Genomic DNA, 26,987 nt, shown 5'->3' with positions numbered 1-26,987 from the left:
AGAGAGTGACCTTCATTAATAGTTTTATGGCTTTCATGGGGGATCAGCCTATAGGAAACGGAGGTCCTCTGTCCTTGCTGCATCATTAAGGAGTCCTACTTTGGCCTGGTTCTCTTAACTGTGTGCCAGTGACACTCAAAAATATCACTAAAATCTCCAAAACACAATATTCTTTGATAGCATTTTCCTAGATCCATGATTCTTCTGAGGACAAAAGAACTGGGATAAAGTAGGTTCCTGAGAGTCATAGTAGAGAATATTTTTCAAAAATTCAGACCCAGCAATGCATGTGCTAGAAATTGGTTCTGGAGGTCAGACTTACCCACATGGGTTACAGGTGAGCTAATGTATATCCCGTCCTAGGACAGTATCTAGAGTGGCCAAAGTTCCTAGGCTGTTTACTTCAGGCTGTGAGGTCTCCTCTTATAATGTGAAAAAGATGGGAAAGCATCAGTGTGAATGATGGTCATTGCATGTTACTTGTTACTTTGGGACTGAAGGATTCTTCAGAAAGACTGTATTCTTCATTTCCATCCTAAATGAGATCAGGTTCCTAATACTCTAGGAACATCTAATTTAATGCTACCTCAGTGACATATGATTATAATTACATGATATTTTATTAGGTGATACACAAATGGAATATGAAATAGAAAGTTCTCTTTCTTATAGTAAAATGTCAAACATTTGGTATTATTTCAAAAATTATTCGGGATTTTTTTTTTAGCCACCAAGTTTGTAAAATGTGCCCTCCAAAAATTTGGGTATTGTGTATTGATATCTATGGTTTATAGAAGCCTAGCCATCATAGCATTTTTGTACTTATAATGAGGTGTTTGCTTTCCTTGTTGTACCCCATACAGATTGGTTTTTTTTCCATCTGGAAATAAGGTTTTATAACTACTGATTTTGAAGAGCCTTTATACTGAAAACACAAGACAGAGTTAATAAAAGTAGCATGAGTACATTAGAGAATTATTCTATTCAAGTCATTAAAATTTTGGTATACTTAGAAAATCACTATTAGAATTTTCACAGTCTTTGCCTGACGCCTTCAAAGAATACTTCTATTCATTGTGTTTTCCAATAATGCTATCTACCACATTTTTAAAAGTTTATTCAAAATACTACATGTAAACTAATTTAATTAATTTTGCATGAAATGTGAAAAAATCCATAGAAGATAAACGAAAGAAGGATATTGTTTTGAAATGGGGTGACATATTCTCGAAGGCAATGACTGCTTTTCCATGTCACTTAATGTAGGCTGTTATGTTGAATTATAGAAAAAGTCTATGTGGTTTCTAGTATAACTTCTTTTTATGGATTTCATCTATTATGCCAGAGCCAGCACAGAAGCTCCTAAGTCATAAGTCCATGTTGTAGCTCCAAGACAATTTGGCCTCTTCCTATATTTGCTGGCTGTGTTGTTTCTAAACAAAGTACTTTATCCATACATCAGTGTATCTTTATTTTTCTTATTTGTACTTGTGATCTCTAATTATGCTTTGATATTTCTCTTTTGGTTTTCCACTAAGAAAATATCTGTGCATTCTTTTTTCTGGATAGAAATTTGCTAATTTAAAATATTTATATAGATTCTTTTTTCCAAAGACCATGTAGTATTTTATATTCATTATCTTTCCATGGTTTTGACTTTGGAAAAGAAACACTGGGAAACAGAGGGTAAAAGAGTTTAAGAAATTTTTTCAACTCATAGAGATGTAATAGGACGAACATACAAGCAATGTATGTCTTAGTTCCTACAAGTGACAAAATATACTGGTTGACTGAAATTCAAGCTCTAACAAACAGAAAAGAAAGTGTTAAGCTAGTAGAAGTAACATGGAAGCATGTTACAATGATTTTGGTTATTCAGTTAAAACTAATAAATATTGAATGCACACTATTTCAAAAGAATTATAATAAGGATTATAGCATCTCTGCTCTTTAGGAGCTCACAATTTATCTATTCATATTCTTTATCATTTTATAGACTTTGTCACGAATAATTTAGGATTACCAGAAATTAGGACCAGGGTAATTCAGATTTTTAATAGAATCAAATATCTCTCTGTTCTATCAGATTATTCAATAGGTTTGTCCTTCAGTGAATTCCCTTTTAAAGAGGTTCCATGTTATGAGTTATTGAATACAGAGTGTCTAAGAGAAATAATTCCTTATGAATAACACCTAAAAAATGCAGAAGTAGCAAATACTTTAGATTATGATAGCTAGAGTATATTCCATTTTACTCCTACTCTTGTCCTTTCTTCAATACTTTAAAAAATATTTCTTTATTTTAAAAATAATTTTATTAAAAACCAAGACATTTATGTTAATGCAATTAATATAGCAGGTTATTAGATGAAATTTAAAAGCTCTTCTTATCTCTTTGACTCCTGATTGCCAAACCCCATTGGTCATAGCTTTAAGATGTCCATATCTACCCTTCCCCAAAATGTCTAAGTGTATTCCAATAATTATAGACACATATGCATATATGTGTGTATATCTGCAATTACACTTATCTATATACCTTTATAAATATAAATTCATAATATTTCCCACCTGGAGTGATAGTCAATAAACTAGAATTGGTCAAAGCCCAGACTAATCAGAGACGATGTCTTGGCTGTTCCTTGCTATCCCAAGGTTAACCAGATGACCTCAGGAGAGAGGAGGCATTTGGGAGGCTTGGGCAGCAGTGATTTACCAACTACAGAAGTATTTCAGTATTTTAATTACCAGTATTTCCACAACTGTGCCTAAGACACAAATACCATCCCTACTTTCAGTCATATGATGGCTCGTGATTCTTCCCTTACTGCACACAGATAGAAATGCTCACATCCTAGTAAAGACCTCAAAAGACCAGCATCAGAGCCACATGCCTTATGTTTTTTTTTTTTAACATCTTTATTGGAATATAATTGCCTTACAATGGTGTGTTGGTTTCTGCTTTAGAACAAAGTGAATCAGCTATACATATACATATATCCCCATATCTCCTCTCTCTTGTATCTCCCTCCCACTCTCCCTATCTCACCCCTCTAGGTGGTCACAAAGCACTCACCTGATCTCCATGTGCTAGGTGGCTACTTCCCACTAGCTATCTATTTTACATTTGGTAGTATATATATGTCCATGCCACTCTCTCACTTCATCCCAGCTTACCCTTCCCCCTCCCTGTGTTCTCAAGTCCATTCTCTACATCTGCAGTTTTATTTCTGTTCTGCCACTAGGTTCTTCATAACCATTTTTTCTTTTTAGATTCCATATGGTATTTATTTTTCTCTTTCTGACTTACTTCACTCTGTATGACAGTCTCTAGGTCCATCCACCTCACTACAAATAATGCAATTTCGTTTCTTTTTATGGCTGAGTAATATTCCACTGTATATATGTGCCACATCTTTATCCATTCATCTGTCGATGGACACGTAGGTTGCTTCCATGTCCTGGCTATTGTAAATAGAGCTGCAATGAACACTGTGGTACGTGACTCTTTTTGAATTATGGTTTTCTCAGGGTATATGCCCAGTAGTGGGATTGCTGGGTCGTATGGTACTTCTATTTTTAGTTTTTTAAGGAACCTCCATACTCTTCTCCATAATGGCTGTATCAATTTACATTCCCACCAACAGTGCAAGAGGGTTCCCTTTTCTCCACACCCTCTCCAGCATTTATTGTTTGTAGATTTTTTGATGATGGCCATTCTGACTGGTGTGAGGTGATACCTCATTGTAGTTTTGATTTGCATTTCTCTAATGATTAGTGATGTTGAGCATTCCTTCATGTGTTTGTTGGCAGTCTGTATATCTTCTTTGGAGAAATGTCTATTTAGGACTTCTGCCCATTTTTGGATTGGCTTGTTTGTTTTTTGGATATTGAGCTGCATGAGCTGCTTGTAAATTTTGGAGATTAATCCTTTGTCAGTTGCTTCATTTGCAAATATTTTCTCCCATTCTGAGGGTTTTCTTTTTGTCTTGTTTATGGTGTCCTTTGCTGTGCAAAAGCTTTTAAATTTCATTAGGTCCAATTTGTTTATTTTTGTTTATTTCCATTTCTCTAGGAAGTGGATCAAAAAAGATCTTGCTGTATTTATGTCATAGAATATTCTGCCTAGGATTTCCTCTAAGAGTTTTATAGTGTCTGGCCTTACATTTAGGTCTTTAATCCATTTTGAGTTTGCTTTTCTGTATGGTGTTAGGAAGTGTTCTAATTTCATTCTTTTACATGTAGCTGTCCAGTTTTCCCAGCACCACTTATTGAAGAGGCTGTTTTTTCTCCATTGTATCTTCTTGCCTCCTTTATCAAAAATAAGGTGACCATATGTGCGTGGGGTTATCTCTGAGATTTCTGTCCTGTTCCATCGATCTATATTTCTGTTTTTGTGCCAGTACCATACTGTCTTGCTTACTGTAGCTTTGTAGTATAGTCTGAAGTCTGGGAACCTGATTCCTCCAGCTCCATTTCTTTTCTCAAGATTGCTTTGGCTATTAGGGGCTTTTGTATTTCCATACAAATTGTGAAATTTTTTGTTCTAATTCTCTGAAAAATGCCATTGGTAGTTTGATAGCAATTGCATTGAATCTGTAGATTGCTTTGGGTAGTATAGTCATTTTCTCAATGTTGATTCTTCCAATCCAAGAACATGGTATATCTCTCCATCTGTTTCTATCATTTTTAATTACTTTCATCAGTGTCTTATAGTTTTCTGCATACAGGTCTTCTGTCTCCTTAGGTAGGTTTATTACTAAGTATTTTATTCTTTGTGTTGCAATGGTAAAATGGAGTGTTTCCTTAATTTCTCTTTCAGATTTTTTTCATTAGTGTATAGGAATACAAGAGATTTCTGTGCATTAATTTTGTATCCTGCTACTTTACCAAATTCATTGATTAGCTCAAGTAGTTTTCTTGTAGCATCTTTAGGATTCTCTGTGTATAGTATCATGTCATCTGCAAACAGTGACAGCTTTACTTCTTGTTTTCTGATTTGGATTCCTTTTATTTCTTTTTCTTCTCTGATTGCTGTGGCTAGAATTACCAAAACTATGTTGAATAATAGTGGTGAGAGTGGACAACCTTATTTTGTTCCTGATCTCAGTGGAAATGGTTTCAGTTTTTCACCATTGAGAATGATGTTGGCTGTGGGTTTGTCATATATGGCCTTTATTATGTTGAGATAAGTTACCTCGATGCCTACTTTCTGGAGGGTTTTTAGTCATAAATGGATGTTGAATTTTGTCTAAAGCTTTTTCTGCATCTATTGAGATGATCATATGGTTTTTCTCCTTCAATTTATTAATATGTTGTATCACTATGATTGATTTGCATATATTGAAGAATCCTTGCATTCCTGGGATAAACCCCACTTGATCGTTTGGTTTGATTCTTTTAATGTGCTGTTGGATTCTGTTTGCTAGTATTTTGTTGAGGATTTTTGCATCTATATTCATCAGTGATATTGACCTGTAGTTTTCTTTCTTTGCGACATCTTTGCCTGGTTTTGGTATCAGGGTGATGGTGGCCTCGTAGAATGAGTTTGGGAGTGTTCCTCCCTCTGCTGTATTTTGGAAGTGTTTCAGAAAGATAGGTGTTAGCTCTTCTCTAAATGATTGATATAATTCACCTGTGAAGCCATCTGGTCCTGGGCTTTTGTTTGTTGGAAGATTTAAAATCACAGTCTCAATTTCAGTGCTTGTGATTTGTCTGTTGATATTTTCTATTTCTTCCTGGTTCAGTTTTGGAAGGTTGTGCTTTTCTAAGAATTTGTCCATTTGTTCCAGGTTGTCCATTTTATTGGCATATAGTTGCTTGTAGTATAGTCTCATGATCCTTTGTACTTCTGCAGTGTCAGTTGTTACTTCTCCTTTTTTATTTCTAATTCTATTTATTTGAGTCTTGAATTCTATTGTTTTAAGTTTGATTTTGTAGGTCTTTTCCTTTTCTTGTATTTCCCGCCTAGAGAAGTTCCTTTAGCATTTGTTATAAAGCTGGTTTGGTAGTACTGAATTCTCTTAGCTTTTTCTTGTCTGTAAAGGTTTTAATTTCTCTGTCGAATCTGAATGAGATCCTTGCTGGGTAGAGTAATCTTGATTGTAGGCTTTTCCCTTTCATTGCTTTAAATATGTCCTGCCACTCCCTTCTGGCTTGCAGTGTTTCTTTTGAAAGATCAGCTGTTAACCTTATGGGGATTCCCTTTTATGTTATTTGTTGCTTTTTCCTTGATGCTTTTAATATTTTTTCTTTGTATTTAATTTTTAATAGGTTGATTACTATGTGTATCGGCATGTTTCTCCTTGGATTTATCCTCTATGGGATCTCTGTGCTTCCTGGACTTGAGTGACTATTTCCTTTCCCATATTAGGGAAGTTTTCAACTACAATCTCTTCAGATACTTTTTCAGTCCTTTTCTTTTTCTCTTCTTCTTCTGGGACCCCTATAATTCGAATGTTGGTGGGTTTAGTGTTGTCCCAGAGGTCTCTACCACTGTCCCCAGTTCTTTTCATTCTTTCTGCTTTATTCTGCTCTGCAATAGTTATTTCCACTATTTTGTCTTCCAGTTCACTTATCTGTTCTTCTGCCCCAGTTATTCTGCTATTGATTCCTTCTAAAGCATATTTAATTTCATTTATTGTGTTGTTCATCATTGTTTGTTTGCTCTTTCATTCTTCTAGATCCTTGTTAAACATTTGTTGTATTTTCTCCATTCTATGTCCAAGATTTTGGATCATCTTTACTATCATTACTCTGAATTCTTTTTCAGGTAGACTGCCTATTTCCTTTTTGTTAGTTTGGTCTGGTGGGTTTTTACCTTGCTCATTCATCTGCTGTGTGTTTCTCTGTCTTCTCATTTTGCTTAACTTACTATGTTTGATGTCTCCTTTTTGCAGGCTGCAGGTCTGTAGTTCCCGTTGTTTTTGGTGTCTGCCCCCAGTGGCTAAGGTTGGTTCAGTGGGTTTGCAGGCTTCCTAGTAGAGGGGACTAGTGCCTTTGTTCTGGTGGATGAGGCTGTGTCTTGTCTCTCTGGTGGGCAGGACCACGCCTGGTGTTGTATTTTGGGGTATCTGTGAACTTAGTATGATTTTAGGCAGCCTCTCTGCCAATGGGTGGGGTTGTGTTCCGGCCTTTCTAGTTGTTTGGCATAGGGTGTCCAGCACTGTCACTTGCTGGTCATTGAGTGGAGCTGGGTCTTTTTTTAAAATATTTTTTTATTTTATTTATTTTGGGCTATATTGGGTCTTCATTTCCATGCTCGGGCTTTCTCTAGTTGTGGAGAGTGGGGACTACTCTTCATTGTGGTGTGTGGTCTTCTAATTGCACTGGCTTCTCTTGTTGCAGAGCATGTGCTCTAGGCACATGGGCTTCAGTAGTTTTGGCACACAGGCTCAGTAGTTGTGACTTGTGGGCTGTAGAGTGCAGGCTCATTAGTTGTGGTGCGTCAGCTTAGTTGCTCCTCAGCATGTGGGATTTTCCCGGACCAGATCTTGAACCCGTGTCCCCTGCATTGACAGGCAGATTCTTAACCACTGCACCACCAGGGAAGCCCAGAGCTGGGTCTTAGCATTGAGATGGAGACCTCTGGGAGTGCTTTTGCCGTTTGATATTACATGGAGCTGGGAGGTCTCAGGTGTACCCATGTCCTGGACTCAGCTCTCCCACCTCAGAGGCACATGCCTGACACCCAGGCGGAGCACCAGGACCCATCAGCCATATGGCTTAGAAGAAAAGGGAGAAGAAAGAAAGAAAAAGAAAGAAAGAAAGAAAGAGAGAGAGAGGTAGGGAGGGAGGGAAGGAGGGAGGGTGGAAGGAAGGAAGGAAGGGAGAAAATAAAAGAAAAAGAAATAAAATAATTTTTTTCATTATTAAAAATTAAAAAAATTAAAATGTAACAAAAAAAGAAAGAAAGAAGAGAGCAACAAAACCAAAAAGCAAATCCACCAATGATAACAAGTGTTAAAAACTATACAAAACAAAACAAAACAAAACAAAGGACAAACATAACCCTAAGACAAATGGTAAAAGCAAATTATACAGACAAAATCACACAAAGAAGCATACACATACACACTCACAAAAAGAGAAAAAGGAAAATATATATATATATATATACATTAAAAAAAAAAGGAAGAGAGCAACCAAATCAGTAAACAAAACTACCAGTGATAATAAACTCTAATTACTAAACTAAGATAAACATAAAACCAGAAACCAGTCTGTCGCATATAGCAAACTCCAAGTCTGCAGTTGCTCTCAAAGGCAACTGCCTCAATTTTGGGATGATTCATTGTCTGTTCAGGTATTTCACAGTTGCAGGGTACATCAAGTTGATTGTGGAGATTTAATCAGCTGCTCCTGAGGCTGCTGGGAGAAATTTCCCGTTCTCTTCTTCGTTCACACAGCTCCTGGGGTTCAGCTTTGGATTTGGCTCTGCCTCTGAATGTAGGTCACCTGAGGGCATCTGTTTCCACCCAGACAGGTGGGGGTTAAAAGAGAAGCTGAGTCGGGGGCTCTGGCTCACTCAGGCCGGGGGAAGGGAAGGGTACAGAGTGCAGGGTGAGCCTACGGTAGCAGATGTTGGCATGACGTTGCAACAGCGTGAAGCGTGCCGTGTGTACTCCCGGGGAAGTTGTCCCTGCATCACGGGACCCTGGTAGTGGCGGGCTGCACAGGCTCCCAGGAGGGGAGGTGTGGATCGTGACCTGTGCTTGCACACAGGCTTCTTGGTGGCTGCAGCAGCAGCCTTAGCATTTCATTCCCAGCTCTGGTGTCTGTGCTGATAGCCGCGGCTTGCGCCCGTCTCGAGCTCATTTAGGTGGTACTCTCAATCCAGTCTTCTCGCGTACCCCGAAACAGTGGTCTCTTAGGCAGTTCCAGACTTTTTTCTGGACTCCCTCCCAGCTAGCTGTGGCGCACTAGCCCTCTTCAGGCTGTGTTCATGAAGCCAACCCCAGTCCTCTCCTGAGATGTGACCTCCGAAGCCCGAGCCTCAGCTCCCAGCCCCCATCTGTCCTGGCGGGTGAGCAGACGAGCCTCTCAGGCTGGTGAGTGCTGGTCGGCACTGATCCTCTGTGTGGGAATCTCTCCGCTTTGCCCTCTGCACCCCTGTAGCTGCGCTCTCCATTGTGTCTCCGAAGCTTCCCATCCTGCCCCGCCACCCACCGTCTCCGCCAGTGAAGGGGCTTACTAGTGTGTGGAAACTTTTCCTCCTTCACAGATCCCTCCTCGAGGTTCAGGTCCCATCCCTATTCTTTTGTCTCTGTTTTTTCTTTTTTCTTTTGCCCTACCCAGGTACGTGGGGGAGTTTCTTGCCTTTTGGGGAGTCTGAGGTCGTCTGCCAGCGTTCAGTAGGTGTTCTGTAGGAGTTGTTCCACATGTAGCTGTATTTCTGATGTATTTGTCGGGAGGAAGGTGATCTCCATGTCTTACTCCTCTGCCATCTTGAAGGTCTCCTGTCTTATGTCTTATATATCAACCTTTCGTATTTTTAAATTCAATCCCTTAAAGTGTACCACAGACAGTGTAGATGCATTCCTGAAAGTCTCATATCAAAACTATGTAGCAGATAAGGCTTATTTTCAGAACATTCCTTTCAAGCTCCCTTCTAAGCAGACCCTTAATCACATTTTAGAAGATTTGTCCTCCAGTTGTATCCTTTCAATGACCCCAATCACCCAGAGCTTAGGGTTGACAAGCTCCTTGTACCTAGCTGAATTTACTAAAAAGAACATATACCACTGCTTTATTATTAGTGTACTCATTATATATCTAATTATTATAATATATTATCAATTCATAGATGGTGGGACAATAACTTAAACTAGCTTGTATCTACCTTTCTACCCAGGACATTGCAAATAAATTTCATTCAGTAATGTTTGTGCATTGTTCTTTTGGACTTTTGGATTGAATTGGTAAAGACACACATGGACCATCACAAAATATCCAGAATATTTATTTTTTACCTCTTCAAATATTCTGTAGATTTGAACAAAGAGGATTGCCATATTCCACTCAATTGTCACTCTGTTGACTTACAGTCACTTGATGGCTTTATTTTCCTTTTCTTTAACACATGTTTACCTCTTATACAGAAGGTACAGAAACCCTTCATTGAATACATTCCAGTTTCAAACAGTTGTCTGCATGTACTAGAATTTCCTCTCCGTTATTTTCTATCTGGGGATGTAAAGGAAATGACATTTATTGAGTATTTATAGCCAAGCCTTTTGCTAGTTATTTTGCATACATTATCTCATTTAATCTAAATTGTCTCTCAGTAGTGTACTTAATGTACTTATTATTGACCCTAATTTGCAGAAAAGGGAGCTAGGAGTTGACACCAAGGTCACAGAAATGCTGGGACCACAATTTGAATACAAGATTGTGCCTCTGAATCACTATGTTGTTTTTGCTGTACCACAGTAACGGATGGTACTTGTCTGAGGATTAGGTGACATAAGTAACTGTTTTCTAATCTATCAAGCACTATCCACACATGGAATTTCTAACTCATATATTATAATTTCCAACAGAGTAAGGTGAGTAGCTTGGTATGTAATAAATGCTTTAACTGATTGTGATTATAATAGAACTTCAAGAATTACATGAAGTGATGTTAATGAGTTATTAGAGAACTAAAATCCACAAAATGGAACATCTCTTCTTAGCCAAAAGGTATAAAATATGAATATGTAACAGTAAAAATATTTTTAGAGAACATCATAGGGTTATGGAATAATATCTGAATAAAATCTATTGTGGCCTTAAGTAGGCCTTATATTTGATATGTAATAGTGAGAACGCTTTGGAATTCAGAGTTACATGTTGTTGTTGTCACTCTTCCTCAGGTGTTCCAGATTGCATATGTGATTGTGAAAGCAGCTAATTCCCCTCGGCCTGGAAACTGGATTTTGGAACGCTCACTTGATGATGTTGATTATAAGCCCTGGCAGTATCATGCTGTGACGGACACAGAGTGCCTAACACTCTACAATATTCATCCCCGCACTGGACCACCATCATACGCCAAAGACGATGAGGTCATCTGCACTTCATTTTATTCCAAGATACACCCCTTAGAAAACGGAGAGGTAAGATGAGAAAACTCACCCTCAGTGTATTTAAGGTGGCAAAATAGGCCTGTCATAAAAACTTGAATATATCAGTCATAATGTCAGGGAGATTTTAAAATAGGATTTAGCAGAAGTGCATTTTAAATAACATTAAATAAAAAGGAAAAACTGAAAGTGATTAGAATTTTAACTGCCTTCCTCTAGTGTGTTATCTCCCATTTCCAATAGCGATCAGAGAAGAGGAAATGGGCTTAAGTTGGAAAGTCAGTGATTAATTTTAAATATAAAGAGACTTTTCTAACACTGTGGTTTGCTAGTAATTGGAGGGGGATTGAGAGCTTAAAAGAAGGCCTAGATCTGTGTGTACTCTGGTCTGAAGATGGGGACAAAAGAGGTAAATTTGGGAAGAAATATAATTCACCTGAAGGACCTACAGAGAAGGAAATTTTGTCAGTTTTTGTATGTTTTTCTGCTGTCACCACATAGTGCTGCAGTGGAGTTTCTTTCCGTTGTTCAGGCTTTGCTTATTATATGCTTAATTCAAAAGCGTTCAATTTCTCCATAGCATTTTTTTCCTATGGGTAAGATTTTAGATTCATTCATTGCTTTTCAGCCACAGTCAAACCATGACTTCACCTCTACTAGCTGTGTGATCTTGAATCAGTGACTTAAATTCTCTGTGCCTTAGTTTCATCTCCCATAAATTGGAAACAATAACAATAGTTCTTATTTCTTATGATTGTCAAGAAGATTAAATGAATTATTATGTTTAAAACATTAGAACAGTGCTGACAGACGTATACACTGTTGCTTTGTAAGCATTAACTATTTTTGTTTCTCTTGTTATAATAATAATAATAACAACAACAACAACAACTATTGAGATTGTTGTTTTTGTTGGTAGTTGTAGTCGTAGTCGTAGTAGCCTCCTCTCAAATACCCAAACCTAGACTTAGTGACTCTTTTGGATTCTCTAGTTATATTTCCCCAATCAGTCTCTCTTCAGTATATACGGTCTAGCTCTTTTTTTCCTCCCTGTTTGTATACATCTCTATTTATATTCATGTCTGATATTCTCTCCTCACCAGTTCACACACCTAAAGCTGGTATCATTTTTTATATTCACAGTTTCAGAAAATCCATATTCATACACTATCATGCCCACCTCAACTAATCTAGGGTTATCTCTTTAAACACTTCTGGGGGCAAGTTAGAGTTTTGAAATAAATCTATCACACTCTCTTTTGGCACTATTATTCTATGAATGTATACCACTGCCTCACTATATTTCAATTTCATGTTCAAAAGTATCAGTTTTGGGCGAAAAAAATTCCAAATGGTGCTCTCAGCAGAGATTCCAATCTGCCAAATGACAAGGAGTCAAAAACAGTGAGTCAAACAGCTGTTCAACCTGCTTTGTGCCCAGAGGCATCCAAAGTCCTGGCCAGATTGGCCTGAGGATATGGGAGTAAGGAGGAGTGCAGAGAGACTATATTTGAGTTGAATTTGTATTATTTTTCTCCTGGATCCAGTGTTTACCCAGAACCAATAATTATCTAATATTTATAAAGCTATTCTTTACCTTTAAAAAAAGATCTAATTCAGAAATTTGTTGAACAATGTAAAATGTACCCAGATAGATATGTAACATACAAGTTACATGTATATCCCCGAAGCATGCTCTCCCTACAATGATGGTGGTTCTCCATCCTTTAGACTGTGTCAACTTACCAACGTGGAACAAACAGACATTCTATTTGTTTGTGTTTAACTGGCTATGCTGTATTAGACATTCACTAAAAACTAACCATTGATGGTGACTTTTAAGAACAACTTATTCAACTTTCTCTGTGACATGCTTTTTTAAGTCTATTTTTCTCTCATTGGAAAGTGGATGAGGTGAGGAACAGAAAGTCAATTCAAAATATTTGATGTAGAATGATAGTATTTAAGAATATGAATTAAATTCAGACCTCTCCTAGAATATCTGCTTCATTTTATATTTTATGCTGTGAAACCTATTACTTTTTGGAATGAACAGGTCCAGCAAAGGTAGGTGATACTCTCCCAAGACTCCCAGATCCACTGGTGACAAAGCTGAGATAAGAATCCAGGTCCCCTGACTCCTAGGTTAGTGTTTCTTTCAGACTGAAGACTGGAAGTCGATTTTTTTAAAAAAGTTGGTAATAGCTAAACTCAAATATTGGTTTAGAAGAGATATAGAGATAGATATGCTGTATCCATTAAAGTAGAAAGATTCTTAATCCTGAGATATCATGATATAGAAGAATGTACATGGGACTGGAAGACTGGGCTCTTCTTCTGGCTCTAGTTTTTGTGGGATGTTGGGCAGGTCACTTAATCTCTGAGTTTGAATTTCTTTAATACATGAATTAGTTTTATATATAAATTGTCCTAAGGCATCTTTCAGTTCTAAAGTAATAGTTTTGGATATCAACTACAATATAACATGTGGGAATATTTTAAATTTTTGGATGCTTGTCTCCAATATTTCCCAGACAAGTGACTATGAAATAAATCTTACTCTCATTAAATTTTAGTTTTAAAATGATTCACTTTTGAGTACCATCTGAAATCTAATTACTAGGTGCTTATGTTCAGAACTTCCCAGAGAAGTGACATTCAAGTAAAAACCAAATATGTAAACCAGTAAATGCAAAATGATAGTATAAATGCCACAGTAGAAGTGTGTACAGAAAGTGGTAACGTCCCTCTGGGTGAGCCAAAGGAGCCACATTGAGAAGTTGAATTCTTAGAGTACAGGGAAACAGAAACAAAAGTTTCTTAGTATCTCAGAAGTTTCAAAGGCAATATGCAAATTCATCTCCAATATGCCCTATGAGTTAAACTAGGCATATAACAAGAGTTCACCTCCATTGTTGAAGGATATTTTTATTGGTTATAGAATTGTAGGTTTCTTATTGTTTTTTGGCATATTTTATTGTCTTCTGGTTTCCATTGTTTATGTGGAAAAGGTAACTATTTAATAATTGTCCTTTGTGAAGTCTTTTACTTCTTTAAAGATTTTTATCTTTGTTTTTCACTAGTTTTACTATGATGCTCCAGATCTGCACTGCCCAAAACAATCTTTATTAGAGATATGTGGTTATTAAATTTATATTTCAATTAATTCAAATGAAATTAAAATTCAGTTTCTCAGTTGCACAGCCACACTTCAAGTGCTCAGTAGCCACATGTGACTAGCAGCTACCACACTGGATTGCACAGAATAGATCATTTCTATCATTGCCTAAAGTTCTATTGGGCAGTGTTGCTATAGATGATAGCTTTCTATTTTCTGGATTCGGATTTATTTGGTTGGTATATCTGCAGAGTGATGTCTTTCATCAGTTCAAGAACTAATTCAGCCACTAACTCTCCAAATATTGCTTCTTCCCCATTATCTCTCTTCTATAAATATGATTTAGAATAATTTGGAACTTCTCACAATATACACTATGCATCTTACACTATCTTTTATTTATAGTCATCCTTTTGGCTTTCTGTCCTTCATTCTAGATATTTTCTTCTTGCTTACTTCCAGTTCATGATGTCTCTCTTCAGCTGTGTAAGAACTACTATTGAAACCAATCATAAGATTCTTAATTTCATGTATTATATTTTTCAGTTCTAGAGTTTCTCTTTGGTTCATTTAAAATAGTTTAGTATCTAGTTTTATATCAAAATTTTATATACCTATTGAATTTTTAATAATAAAATTATATTCAAATTTTCAATATTATATTTGTATCTCCTTGAGCATAAAGTAACAATTATTTGAGTTCTTATAATTCTAGCATCTGGCCTTTGTGAATATATTTTATTTCTGTTTCATTTGCTGATTCTTTCTTATGCTCTCTTGTATCCTCACATTCTTGATTATTTTTGCATATCAGAGGTTGTGTTTGAAAAAAGTGTGTGTAGAAATAATTTAGGCCTAAGAAATTAACTTTACCTTATGAGGATTTTCTGATGATTCTGCCAGGCAATGGGAATATGGATCATCTTAGTCCAATTTCTGGGATACTTAGATGCCTCAAAGCTGTGCTGAACTCCCAAGACAGCTGATTTAATTCTAGTTTATCCCCATTCTACACTTCCTGTCTTTGAAGTCCAAACTAAAGTGTGTGGAATTTACCTAAGTCTCACCCATACAAGTTCCAGAATCCAACTTTTGTCCTCCTAGTACAGCAAGACTGTCAAAGCACTGCTCAGTCTCTGAGCCATGTTTTCTGAACAGGGAAATGCCCACAGGACAAAAGCTGTCACAATACACTAATTATCTCTATAGACATCAATCTTCTCCTTGATATTGAGAAGTTGATTCTTTATCTTCCTGATAGCTGTCATATGGCTTTACATAAATGTTTTTATATTTTGTCCAGTTGGTCTAGTTGTTATCATTGACAGTGTTAGCACTAATTATATAATTTACTATAAACAGAAGCATAGTTTCATATGCACTGTTTAAAACCTTTTTATTCTGGAATCATTTTAAATTTACATAAATGTAAGAAGAGGACAGAGAATCCGCATGTCCCTTTTACCCGGCTCCCACTAAGGATAATATCTTACATAATTACAATTCATTTGTCAAAATAAGAAATTAATATTGATACTCTATTACCTAAACCACAGATTTATTCAGATTTAATTCATGTTATCATTAATGCTTTTTTTTTTCTCTTCTGGGATCCAAGTTGGGATACTACACTGCATTTATTGCATCATTGTGTCCCCTTAGTCTCTTCTAATCCATGACAATTTCTTAATCTTCTCTTGTGTTCCTTGGCCTTGATCACTTTTAAGAGTACTGGTCAAGTTTTTTGTAACATGTTAGTCATTTTGAGTCATGATTAGACTGGGCTACTGGGTTTGGGGGAAGAATACCGCAGAGGTGAAACAACTTTCTTATTGCATCACTCATTTATTTTTATATGCACATCTCCTATTTCCTCCTTATTTGTTTATAAGTTTTACTGTCTTCTAGATAGGATTTTATTTTAGACAACAATATCTAAATAATCACCATGATTTGAAATGTATATTTTTGACTAACCATTGAATGATCATTTGCTTCCAGATCTTCACAATACCCTTTAAATATAAATTTAAGTCAGAGAATAAGAAAAATAAGAGCAGAGTATATTTTTTTTTTTTCTTTTTGCGGTATGCGGGCCTCTCACTGTTGTGGCCTCTCCCGTTGCGGAGCACAGGCTCCGGACGCGCAGGCCCAGCGGCCATGGCTCACGGGCCCAGCCGCTCCGCGGCATATGGGATCCCCCCAGACCGGGGCACGAACCCGTATCCCCTGCATCGGCAGGCGGACTCTCAACCACTGCGCCACCAGGGAGGCCCAGAGCAGAGTATTTTTAAGACTCACCTGTGCAGCAAGACATTATGAAATAAACATGTCTCAATTATAACACACTAATTAAGTAATAATGTTTATGTTATAGGTATAGAACATTAATAGAAAATAGTCTTCTGTGACTAACATCAAATCTATTGAGTCTAAGGTTTATTACATTGTTACTTGTCTGTAGAGTTTTGGAGGCATGTGCCATAACTTTTGGAACATTCCAAGATATCATATTTCAGGTGAAAAGTACATCATTTTAGAGCTGAAAGATACCTTAGGTAAATACCTTAGGAATTCAAGGATATCATAGCCTTGACTTTGACATCTATATCCAAACTTCAGCACTCTCCTCTGTCCATATTATCACTGGAGACCATTTAGCTTTTCCTTCTGACCATTTGAGTCTTAACAGCATCATCTCTGCTTATTTCTTCAGTTTTATTTGTTGCTACAGCCACTCCCACTTTTTGGCCTCCACCCTCTAGCTTGGTCCATTCTCTGTCCTCCATCTCACATTGCCTGCAAGAGATCAACAAATGTTAGTCATGTGGATTCACCAGAAGTGTAGTATAGGGCACATACCCAGTCCCCTAGATGACTGGGTTCAACTGCATCCAAGAAGGAGAGTAGTCCTGCAGGCTAGCATCCTGGGCTTGCACCCAAAGGGAGAAGAGGAATTTACTGAGCTATGAGATAATCAAGTCTCAGGACTGGGAGAGGAAAAATAATAGAGGGCAATGGAGGCAATGGTCATAATAGTATGGCCTAGTATGTTGTTATCCAGGGTGTAAACAGAAGGATACTTGGAGCAAAACTTTCCAAGAGTTTCATTTTAGAAAGGCGATTTTGTGTCAGCAGTGCCAAGAGAGGGCTCAGCAGGAACCCTGCTTGCCTTGTCTTGAGAGAATGATCCTAAGCTCCAGAATAGTTGTGTAGTATGTAGTAACAGACCGCAGGGGGCCTCCATTACTTTGAGGGCAGCCAAAGACAAAAACTTCGGTGGGTACAGCTGCAAAGATGTACCTCTCCAGCAGCGCCAGAGGGAGCCAATTCCAACCAGAGCTGCTATCAGCCCAAGTGCTGCCTCTGCTGAAAGCACTTGCCCCTGGATGCTATTTAGAACTGCTAACAAGAACCGCCACTTGGAGGCACCACTGTGAACTATGATTGCAGCCATGGCTCCTCCCAAACTTGGCTTTACTTGAAAATCACTGGGGACATTTGAAAGATAGTTATTTCTGGGACCAGGGTTTTTAGTTCAGTAGGTTTGGGAAAGGCTCAGGAAGCTCTATGTATATGTTAAACAAGTACTCCTGGTGATTTTGATGCCCCTCCTTTTGGCTCATTGTTCAGATATTTCCAGCTTTCCCAAACCCTGGAGAAGAACAGATCATTAGTTATTTAGGGAAAGTGTCTCAGACATTCTAACTCCTTCTAACTGAAGGTAGAGACTTACTTTTATGACAGAAAATATGATTGACTTTGGTGGACCGAATCTGTGGGTGAGTTTGAGTTTAGTAAATAAACTTTGAGCTGTCACTAGGTTATAGATGGGTAAAGGAGCAGCTGGGAGAGGAGAATCACATTGATAATATTGACAAGAATGGGGCTGTATGGATGGCACTGCTTTAGGGTTCCTAGAATTAAAATTGTAGTAAATGTGTTTCTGTTATATGAGACTCTTCCCTTTCTGTGACTGGGATTATTGCTTTTAATTTCTTTGGATTGTCACTAGACTGCTAAATAATATTCATAGTTACCATATTATTTTTTGCTTCAGTTTCCTCATACAGAGACCTTTAAGTTATTCACATATGATTTCCTCTTATTTTTACTACAACACTTCCCAGCTCTTCGGGACTGCAACTCAGTTGGAACTTAGATTCACTTTGATTCTGCTTTTGAAACATGGCAGGCTTGTATAAATTCCCTGGAGCAGCCATCATTAATTCTTGAAGACACCTTTTTTTCCTTTAAACTGTGTGTAGAGCTTTGATATTATTTTCATTTCCTATGTGACAGAATTTTATATATACAGACAGAATTTTTTCTCCCTCTTTATATCACCTGACATTATGGTGATCCTTAGAATTGCAAATACTGGAGAATGAAGAAACAAACCCAACACTGTGTAAAAAAAGTTTCTGAGAACCTTCTTTGATGTGATATTGTTCACAGTATGACATGATTGCATGTGTGAGTTTGTGTGGAAATACAGGGATGGAAATGAAGAGCGAGCCTTTCTCAATTATCCTTGGAGTTGCTCCCTTAAGGAGAAGCATCAGGGTATCACTAATTTGTATTGGTTTTGAATAGAGATTTAGGAAAATAATTTATGGGGGTTTCAGATTTCCTTCCGCTAAAAATAGTTCTTGCATTGACCAACATGGAGACAGTTAGTACCTGGAGCAACAAGGTGAAAGTGCCTCAATACAGTGAGGTTTATGTGGCTTCCTCCAAAAATACCCCCAGCTTATTTCAATATACGGACCACTTGGAATACACGGAGCACTTGAAATATATTGGAATTACACACACATAAAATCCATAATTCATTTTTTTTCCTTATTTGGATCACTTTTTTGACATCTTTATTGGAGTATAATTGTTTTACAATGGTGTGTTAGTTTCTGCTTTATAACAAAGTGCATCAGCTATACATATACATATATCCCCATATCTCCTCCCTCTTGCATCTCCCTCCCACCCTCTCTATCCCACCCCTCTAGGTGGTCACAAAGCACCGAGCTGATCTCCCTGTGCCATGCAACTGCTTCCCACTAGCTATCTATTTTAAATTTGGCAGTGTATACATGTCACTGCTACTCTCTTACTTCGTCCCAGCTTACCCTTGCCCCTCCCCGTAACCTCAAGTCCATTAACTACGTCTGTGTCTTAATTCCTGTCCAGCCCATAGGTTCATCAGAATCTTTTATTTTCTCTTTTAGATTCCATATATATGTGTTAGCATACAGTATTTGTTTTTCTCTTTTTGACTTACTTCACTCTGAATGACAGACTCTAGGTCCATCCACCTCACTACAGATAACTCAATTTCTTTTCATTTTATGGATGGGTAATATTCCATTGTATATATGTGTCACATCTTCTTTATCCATTCATCTGTCGATGGACACGTAGGTTGCTTCCATGTCCTGGCTATTGTAAATAGTGCTACAATGAACATTGTGGTACATGACTCTTTGAATCATGGTTGTCTCAGGGTATGTGCCCAGTAATGGGATTGCTGGGTCATATCGTAGTTCTATTTTTATTTTTTTAAAGAACCTCCATACTGTACTCCATAGTGGCTGTATCAATTTACATTCCCACCAACAGTGCAAGAGGGTTCCCTTTTCTCCACACCCTCTCCAGCATTTATTGTTTGTAGATTTTTTGATGATGGCCATTCTGATTGGTGTGAGGTGATACCTCATTGTAGTTTTGATTTGCCTTTCTCTAACAATTAGAGATGTTGAGCATCCTTTCATGTGTTTGCTGGCAATCTGTGTATCTTCTTTGGAGAAATGTCTATTTAGGTCTACCACCCATTTCTGGATTGGGTTGTTTGTTTTTTTAATATTGAGCTGCATGAGCTGCTTGGATATTCTGGAGATTAATCCTTTGACAGTTGCTTCATTTGCAAATATTTTCTCCCATTCTGAGGGTTGTTTTTTCGTCTTGTTTATGGTTTCCTTTGCTGTGCAAAAGCTTTTAGGTTCCATTAGGTCCCATTTGTTTATTATTGTTTTTATTTCCATTTCTCTAGGAGGTGGGTCAAAAAGGATCTTGCTGTGATTTATGTCATAGAGTGTTCTGCCTATGTTTTCCTCTAAGAGTTTTATAGTGTCTGGTCTTACATTTAGGTCTTTAATCCATTTTGAGTTTATTTTTGTGATTGGTGTTAGGGAGTGTTCTAGTTTCATTCTTTTACATGTAGCTGTCCAGTTTTCCCAGCACCACTTATTGAAGAGGCTGTCTTTTCTCCACTGTATAGTCTTGCTTCCCATATCAAAGGTAAGGTTACGATATGGGCCTAGGTTTATCTCTGGGCTTTCTATCTGTTCCATTGATCTATATTTCTGTTTTTGTGCCAGTACCATACTGTCTTGCTTACTGTAGCTTTGTAGAATAGTCGGAAATCAGGGAGTCTGATTACTCTAACTCCATTTCTCAAGATTGCTTTGGCTCTTAGGGGTCTTTTGTGTTTCCACACGAATTGTAAAATTTTTGTTCCAGTTCTCTAAAAAATGCCATTTGGTAGTTTGATAGGGATTGCATTGAATCTGTAGGTTGCTTTGGGTAGTATAGTCATTTTCACAAGGTTGATTCTTCCAATCCAAGAACATGGTATATCTCTCCATCTGTTTCTATCATCTTTAATTTCTTTCATCAGTGTTTTATAGTTTCTGCATACAGGTCTTTTGTCTCCTTAAGTAGGTTTTATCCTAGGTCTTTTATTATTTGTGTTGCAATGGTAAATGGGAGTGTTTCCTTAATTTTTCTTTCAGATTTTTCATCATTAGTGTATAGGAATGCAAGAGATTTCTGTGCATTAATTTTGTATCCTGCTACTTTACCAAATACATTGATTAACTCAAGTAGTTTTCTGGTAGCATCTTTAGGATTCTCTATGTATAATATCATGTCATCAGCAAACAGTGACAGCTTTACTTCTTCTTTTCTGATCTGGATTACTTTTATTTTCTTTCTTCTCTGATTGCTGTGGCTAAAACTTACAAAACTATGTTGAATAATAGTGGTGAGAGTGGACAACCTTGTCTTGTGCTTGGTCTTGAAGGAAATGGTTTCAGTTTTTAAGCATTCAGAATGGTGTTGGCTCTGGGTATGTCATATATGGCCTTTATTATGTTGAGGCATGTTCCCTCTATGCCTAATTTCTGGAGGATTTTTATCATAAATGGGTGTCGAATTTTGTTGAAAGCTTTTTCTGCCTCTACTGAGATGATCATATGGTTTTTCTCCTTCAGTTTGTTAATATGGTGTATCACATTGATTGATTTGCATATGTTGAAGAATCCTTGCATTCCTGGGATAAATGTCACTTGATTATGGTGTATGATCCTTTTAATGTGCTGTTGGAGTCTGTTTGGTAGTATTTTGTTGAGGATTTTTGCATCTATGTTCATCAGTGATATTGGCCTGTAGTTTTCTTTCTTTGTGACATCTTTGCCTGGTTTTGGTATCAGGGTGGTGGTGGCCTCATAGAATGAGTTTGGGAGTGTTCCTCCCTCTTCTATATTTTGGAAGAGTTTGAGAAGGGTGGGTGTTAGCTCTTCTCTAAATGTTTGATAGAATTCGCCTGTGAAGCCATCTGGTCCTGGACTTTTGTTTGTTGGAAGATTTTTAATCACAGTCTCAATTTCAGTGCTTGTGATTTGTCTGTTTATATTTTCTATTTCTTCCTGGTTCAGTTTTGGAAGGTTGTGCTTTTCTAAAATATGTCCATTTCTTCCAGAGTGTCCATTTTATTGGCATATAGTTGCTTGTAGTAATCTTTCATGATCCTTTGTATTTCTGCAGTGTCAGTTGTTACTTCTCCTTTTTCCTTTCGAAGTCTGTTGATTTGAGTCTTTTCCCTTGTTTTCTTTATGATTCTGGCTAATGGTTTATCAATTTTGTTTATCTTCTCAAAGAATCAGCTTTTAGTTTTATTGGTCTTTGCTATTATTTCCTTCATTTCTTTTTCATTTATTTCTGACCTGATCTTTATGATTTCTTTCCTTCTGCTAACTTTGGGTTTTTTTTTTTCTTGTTTCTCTAATTGCTTTAGGTGTAACATTAGGTTGTTTATTTGAGATGTTTCTTGTTTCTTCTGGTAGGATTGTATTGCTATAAACTTCCCTGTTAGAACTGCTTTTGCTGCCTCCCATAGGTTTTGGGCCATCATGTTTTCATTGTCCTTTGTTTCTAGGTATTTTTTGATTTCCTCTTTGATTTCTTCCATGATCTCTTGGTTATTCAGTAGTGTATTGTTTAGCCTCCATGTGTTCATAGTTTTTACAGATTTTTTCCTGTAATTGATATCTAGTCTCATAGCATTGTGGTCGGAAAAGATACTTGATATGATTTCAGTTTTCTTAAACACCGAGGCTTGATTTGTGACCCAAGATATTGTCTATCCTAAAGAATGTTCCATGAGCACTTGAGAAAAAAGTGTATTCTGTTGTTTTTGGATGGAATGTCCTATAAATATCAATTATATCCATCTTGCTTCATGTGTCATTTAAAGCTTGTGTTTCCTTTTTTATTTTCATTTTGGTTGATCTGTCCATTGGTGAAAGTGGGGTGTTAAAGTCCCCTACTATTATTGTGTTACTGTTGATTTCCCCTTTTATGGCTGTTAGCATTTGCCTTATGTGTTGACGTGCTCCTATGTTGGGTGCATAAATATTTACAATTGTTATATATTCTTGGATTGATCCCTTGATCATTATGTAGTGTCCTTCTTTGTGTCTTATAATAGTCTTTATTTTAAAGTCTATTTTGTCTGATGTAAGAACTGCTACTGTGGCTTTCTTTTGATTTCCATTTGCATGAAATTTATTTTTCCATACCCTCACTTTCAATCTGTATGTGTCCCAAGGTGTGAAGTGGGTCTCTTGTCGACAATATATGTATGGGTCTTGTTTTTTTTTTTTTTTTTTGAAGTACGCAGGCCTCTCACTGTTGTGGCCTCTCCCGTTGTGGAGCACACGCTCCAGGCGTGCAGGCTCAGCGGCCTTGGCTCACGGGCCCAGCTGCTTCACAGCATGTGGGATCTTCCCAGACCGGGGCATGAACCCGTGTCCCCTGCATCAGCAGGCAGACTCTCAACCACTGCGCCACCAGGGAAGCCCTGGGTTTTGTTTTTGTATCCATTCAGCTTGTCTGTGTCTTTTGGTTGGAGCATTTAATCAATTTACATTTAAGGTAGTTATCGATATGTGTGTTCCTATTACCATTTTCTGAATTGTTTTGGGTTTGTTATTGTAGATGTTTTCCTTCTCTTGTGTTTCCTGCCTAGAGAAGTTCCTTTAGCATTTGTTGTAAAGCTGGTTTGGTGGTGTCGAAATCTCTCAACTTCTGCTTATCTGTATAGGTTTTAATTTCTCTGTCGAATGTGAATGAGATCCTTGCTGGGTAGAGTAATCTTCGTTGTAGGTTTTTCCCTTTCATCTCTTTAAAAATATCCTGCCACTCCCTTCTGGCTTGCAGAATTTCTGCTGGAAGATCAGCTGTTAACCTTATGGGGATTCTGTTGTATGTTGTTTGTTGCTTTTCCCTTTCTGCTTTCAATATTTTTTCTTTGTATTTAATTTTTGTTAGTTTGATTAATATGTGTCTTGGCATGTTTCTCTTTGGGTTTATCCTGTATGGTACTCACTGTGCTTCCTGGACTTGATTGACTATTTCCTTTCCCATGTTGGGGAAGTTTTTGACTATAATCTCTTCAAATATTTTCTCAGACCCTTTCTTTTTCTGTTCTTCTTCTGGGACCCCTATAATTCGTATGTTGGTGCTTTTAATGTTGTCCCAGAACTCTCTGAAACTGTCCTCAATTTTTTGCATTCTTTTTTCTTTATTCTGCTCCTGGCAGTTATTTCCACCATTTTATCTTCCAACTCATTTATCCGTTCTTCTGCCTCAGTTATTCTGTTATTGATTCCTTCTAGAATGTTTTTTATTTCAGTAATTGTGTTGTTCATCACTGTTTGTTTGCTCTTTTGTTGTTCTATATCCTTGTTAAATGTTGCTTGTATTTTCTCCTTCTGTTTCCAAGATTTTGAGTCATTTTTACTATCATTACTCTGACTTCTTTCTCAGATAGGTTGCCTATTTAGTCTTCATTTATTTGGTCTTGTAGGTTTTTACCTTTCTCCTCCATCTCTACTGTTTCCTTGTCGTTTTTTTTTTTTTTTTTTTTTTTTTTGATGGGTTGTGCTGTATTCCTGTCAGGCCTGAGACGTCTAGCACTGGAGTTTTCAGGCAGCTGGATAGAGCTGGGACTTGGTGCTGAGATGAGGACCTCCAGGAAGCCTCACTGTGCTGAGGTTGTCTGTTAGTCCAGCAGTTTGGACTCGGAGCTCCCACCTCAGGAGCTTGGGCCCAATCTCTGGCCTGGGAACCAAGATCCCACAAACTTCATTGTGTTTAAAAAAAAAAAAAAAGGAAGAAAGAAAGAAAAAAAGGAGCAGTACAATATCAAAGAATAAAAAACAAAATAAAGTTAGAATGATAAAAAATATATTAGAAAAAATTAAACTATAAGTGAAACGATTGCAACAAGGTAAAATAAAACCATAACTGAAAAAAAAAAAAGAAAAGAAAAAGTGGGGGTGGAAGCAAGCCAAAAGGAGAGGTCACTAAAAAGTATAAAGAATAAATTAAAATTAGAAAAATAAAAGATTTATTAGAAAAATAAAAATATAAAAGAATCAACAACAGTGAATCAACAAGGTAAAACAGGACCCCAATCTAAAAGAGGAACAAAGAAAAGAAAAGAAAAAAAAAACATTGGCTGTGGTAGCAGAATTTATGTAGGGGGTGGAACTTTGGCAGGGGAGGGTTTTTGGGTGGGGCAGGACCTAGGCGGGTTGGGGGGGACTTTTGAGCATGGGGCGGGGCCTAGGCAGGGCAACGTTCAAGCATGGAGCAGGGCCTCTGCTTAGGACCTGCGCAGAAGGGGCAAGGCAGCATGTCAAAAGGTGGGCCTTTGGAGTTTGGAGTTCCGGAGTTTGGCTGTAGGGCCCTGAGTGAGGGTGTGTGGGTGGGACTTAGGCCCAGACTGGTTGGAGGGGGTCTCTGAATGTAGACATGGGGCCCTGGGTGTGGGTGTAGGGGCAGGGCTTGGGTTCTTCAGAGCAGGAGGGAGGCTCCGAGGGCAGAGGATTAGGCCCGGGAGCCCAACAGGCTCTGCCCTGAGTGAGGGTGTGTGGGTGGGGCTTAGACCCAGACTGGTTGGAGGGGGTCTCCGAATGTAGACATGGGGCCCTGGGTGTGGGTGTAGGGGCAGGGCTTGGGTTCTTCAGAGCAGGAGGGAGGCTCCGAGGGCAGAGGATTAGGCCCGGGAGCCCAACAGGCTCTCCTGTGCCTAAGTGGACAGGGAAAGCACTGGCCCCGTTCCCTTCTGTTCCTTCACACTCCTCTCCCACCATCTCCCACAGGGTCTCCCCTGCCCCCGCTGGACCCCTAGTGGGTGGATCCCGTTGGGTGTAGGAACACTTTCCCTCCCCCAGCCACCCCTCAGGGTACCATCTGGGAGGTCTGGCCTTTACTTTTGCTCCCCCTTCCCTCCCTCCCACTCCCTCAGGACCCCCAAGGCTGGAGGGGACCTCAGTGGGCAGAGGATCAGGCCTGGGATCTCAACAGGTTCCTGGTGGTCCAAGTGGGCAGGGGAAACCTGGCCACATTCCCTTTTGATCCTCTGCCCTCTCAACGGTTCCCCAATTTCCCCCTGTGGGCATGGGATCCCTTCCCCTCCCCCAGCCACCCCTCAGGGGCGCCAGTCCAGTCCCACCTCCACTTCTCCTCTCCCTTCACTCCCCAAAGCCCCACATCCTACCCATCGTTGGGGGTTCCTCCTGTCCCCTTGGGTGTCTGTGGTCCCCCACCAGTGCCTGGTAGGTGCCCTAGTTGTAAGGAGATGCAATTTCCACATCCTCCTAGTATGCCATCTTGACTCCACCCCCTCAAAATCCATAATTCATTTAAGGTATTCACATTGTATTTTAAAAACATGCCTGTGAAATTAAATAAATACAAAATTAGGAAGATTATATTCCTCTTTTCTATTGGTCATTTTATAGACTCCTCCCCACAATATGGTGCCTAGAAAATATCAGTAAATCCTTGTTAAATTAATACAGTGTTGTTGAAAAATCATGAAGGCCACAGCAACTGAACTAGAATGGAATCTTGAGGAGATAACACCAATTTTTAAGACCTGGTTTTCTCAGCACTGTAGAATAGGATCTTATAGTATTCACTAAAATGGAACAGAAGAGTAGGCTTCTGTTAAGCTGGGAAGGGAAGTGCAGGGTTGTGGTAGAGGGCACAAAGGCACAGCTTACTCTCTTTTAGGGTGTTCGCTAGATATGGCTCTCACATATAGCTCTGTCACTGATTAACCATGGGGCTTGGGCGGATGAGTAACAACCCAATTAATGCCCCAGCCAGTTCACATAAATATAATAAAGATCAAATTAAGTCATTTATGGTAATGCCTCCTTGTAACTTATATAATAGGATAGTAAATACTCTAGTTTAGTAGGTAACATTGGCTTAAGCTCCCCTCTAAATGTGAGATGACTGGTCAGTGCTAGCCTCACTATTTTTTTTTTTTTTTTTTTTTTGCGGTATGCGGGCCTCTCACTGTCGCGGCCTCTCCCGTTGCGGAGCACAGGCTCCGGACGCGCAGGCCCAGCGGCCATGGCTCACGGGCCCAGCCGCTCCGCGGCATATGGGATCCCCCCAGACCGGGGCACGAACCCGTATCCCCTGCATCGGCAGGCGGACTCTCA

The 26,987-nt window shown here is 38.4% G+C and overlaps 1 protein-coding gene across 1 annotated transcript in view; it reads left to right on the top strand.

Annotated features, from left to right (window-relative positions):
- The window catches only part of LAMA2 (laminin subunit alpha 2), a 610,104-nt gene that overhangs the window by 186,496 nt on the left and 396,621 nt on the right, over nt 1–26,987 (top strand). The window contains exon 4 of the mRNA XM_082634259.1: nt 10,857–11,099. Coding sequence (XP_082490385.1) covers nt 10,857–11,099 — 243 coding nt within the window. The remainder of the gene's footprint in view (nt 1–10,856; nt 11,100–26,987) is intronic.

The sequence above is a fragment of the Mesoplodon mirus genome (assembly GCF_964341445.2).
Source record: "Mesoplodon mirus genome assembly, chromosome: 10".
Taxonomy (NCBI): domain Eukaryota; kingdom Metazoa; phylum Chordata; class Mammalia; order Artiodactyla; family Ziphiidae; genus Mesoplodon; species Mesoplodon mirus.
Note: the sequence above shows the minus strand (reverse complement) of the source record. Positions and strands in the feature narration are given on the sequence as shown.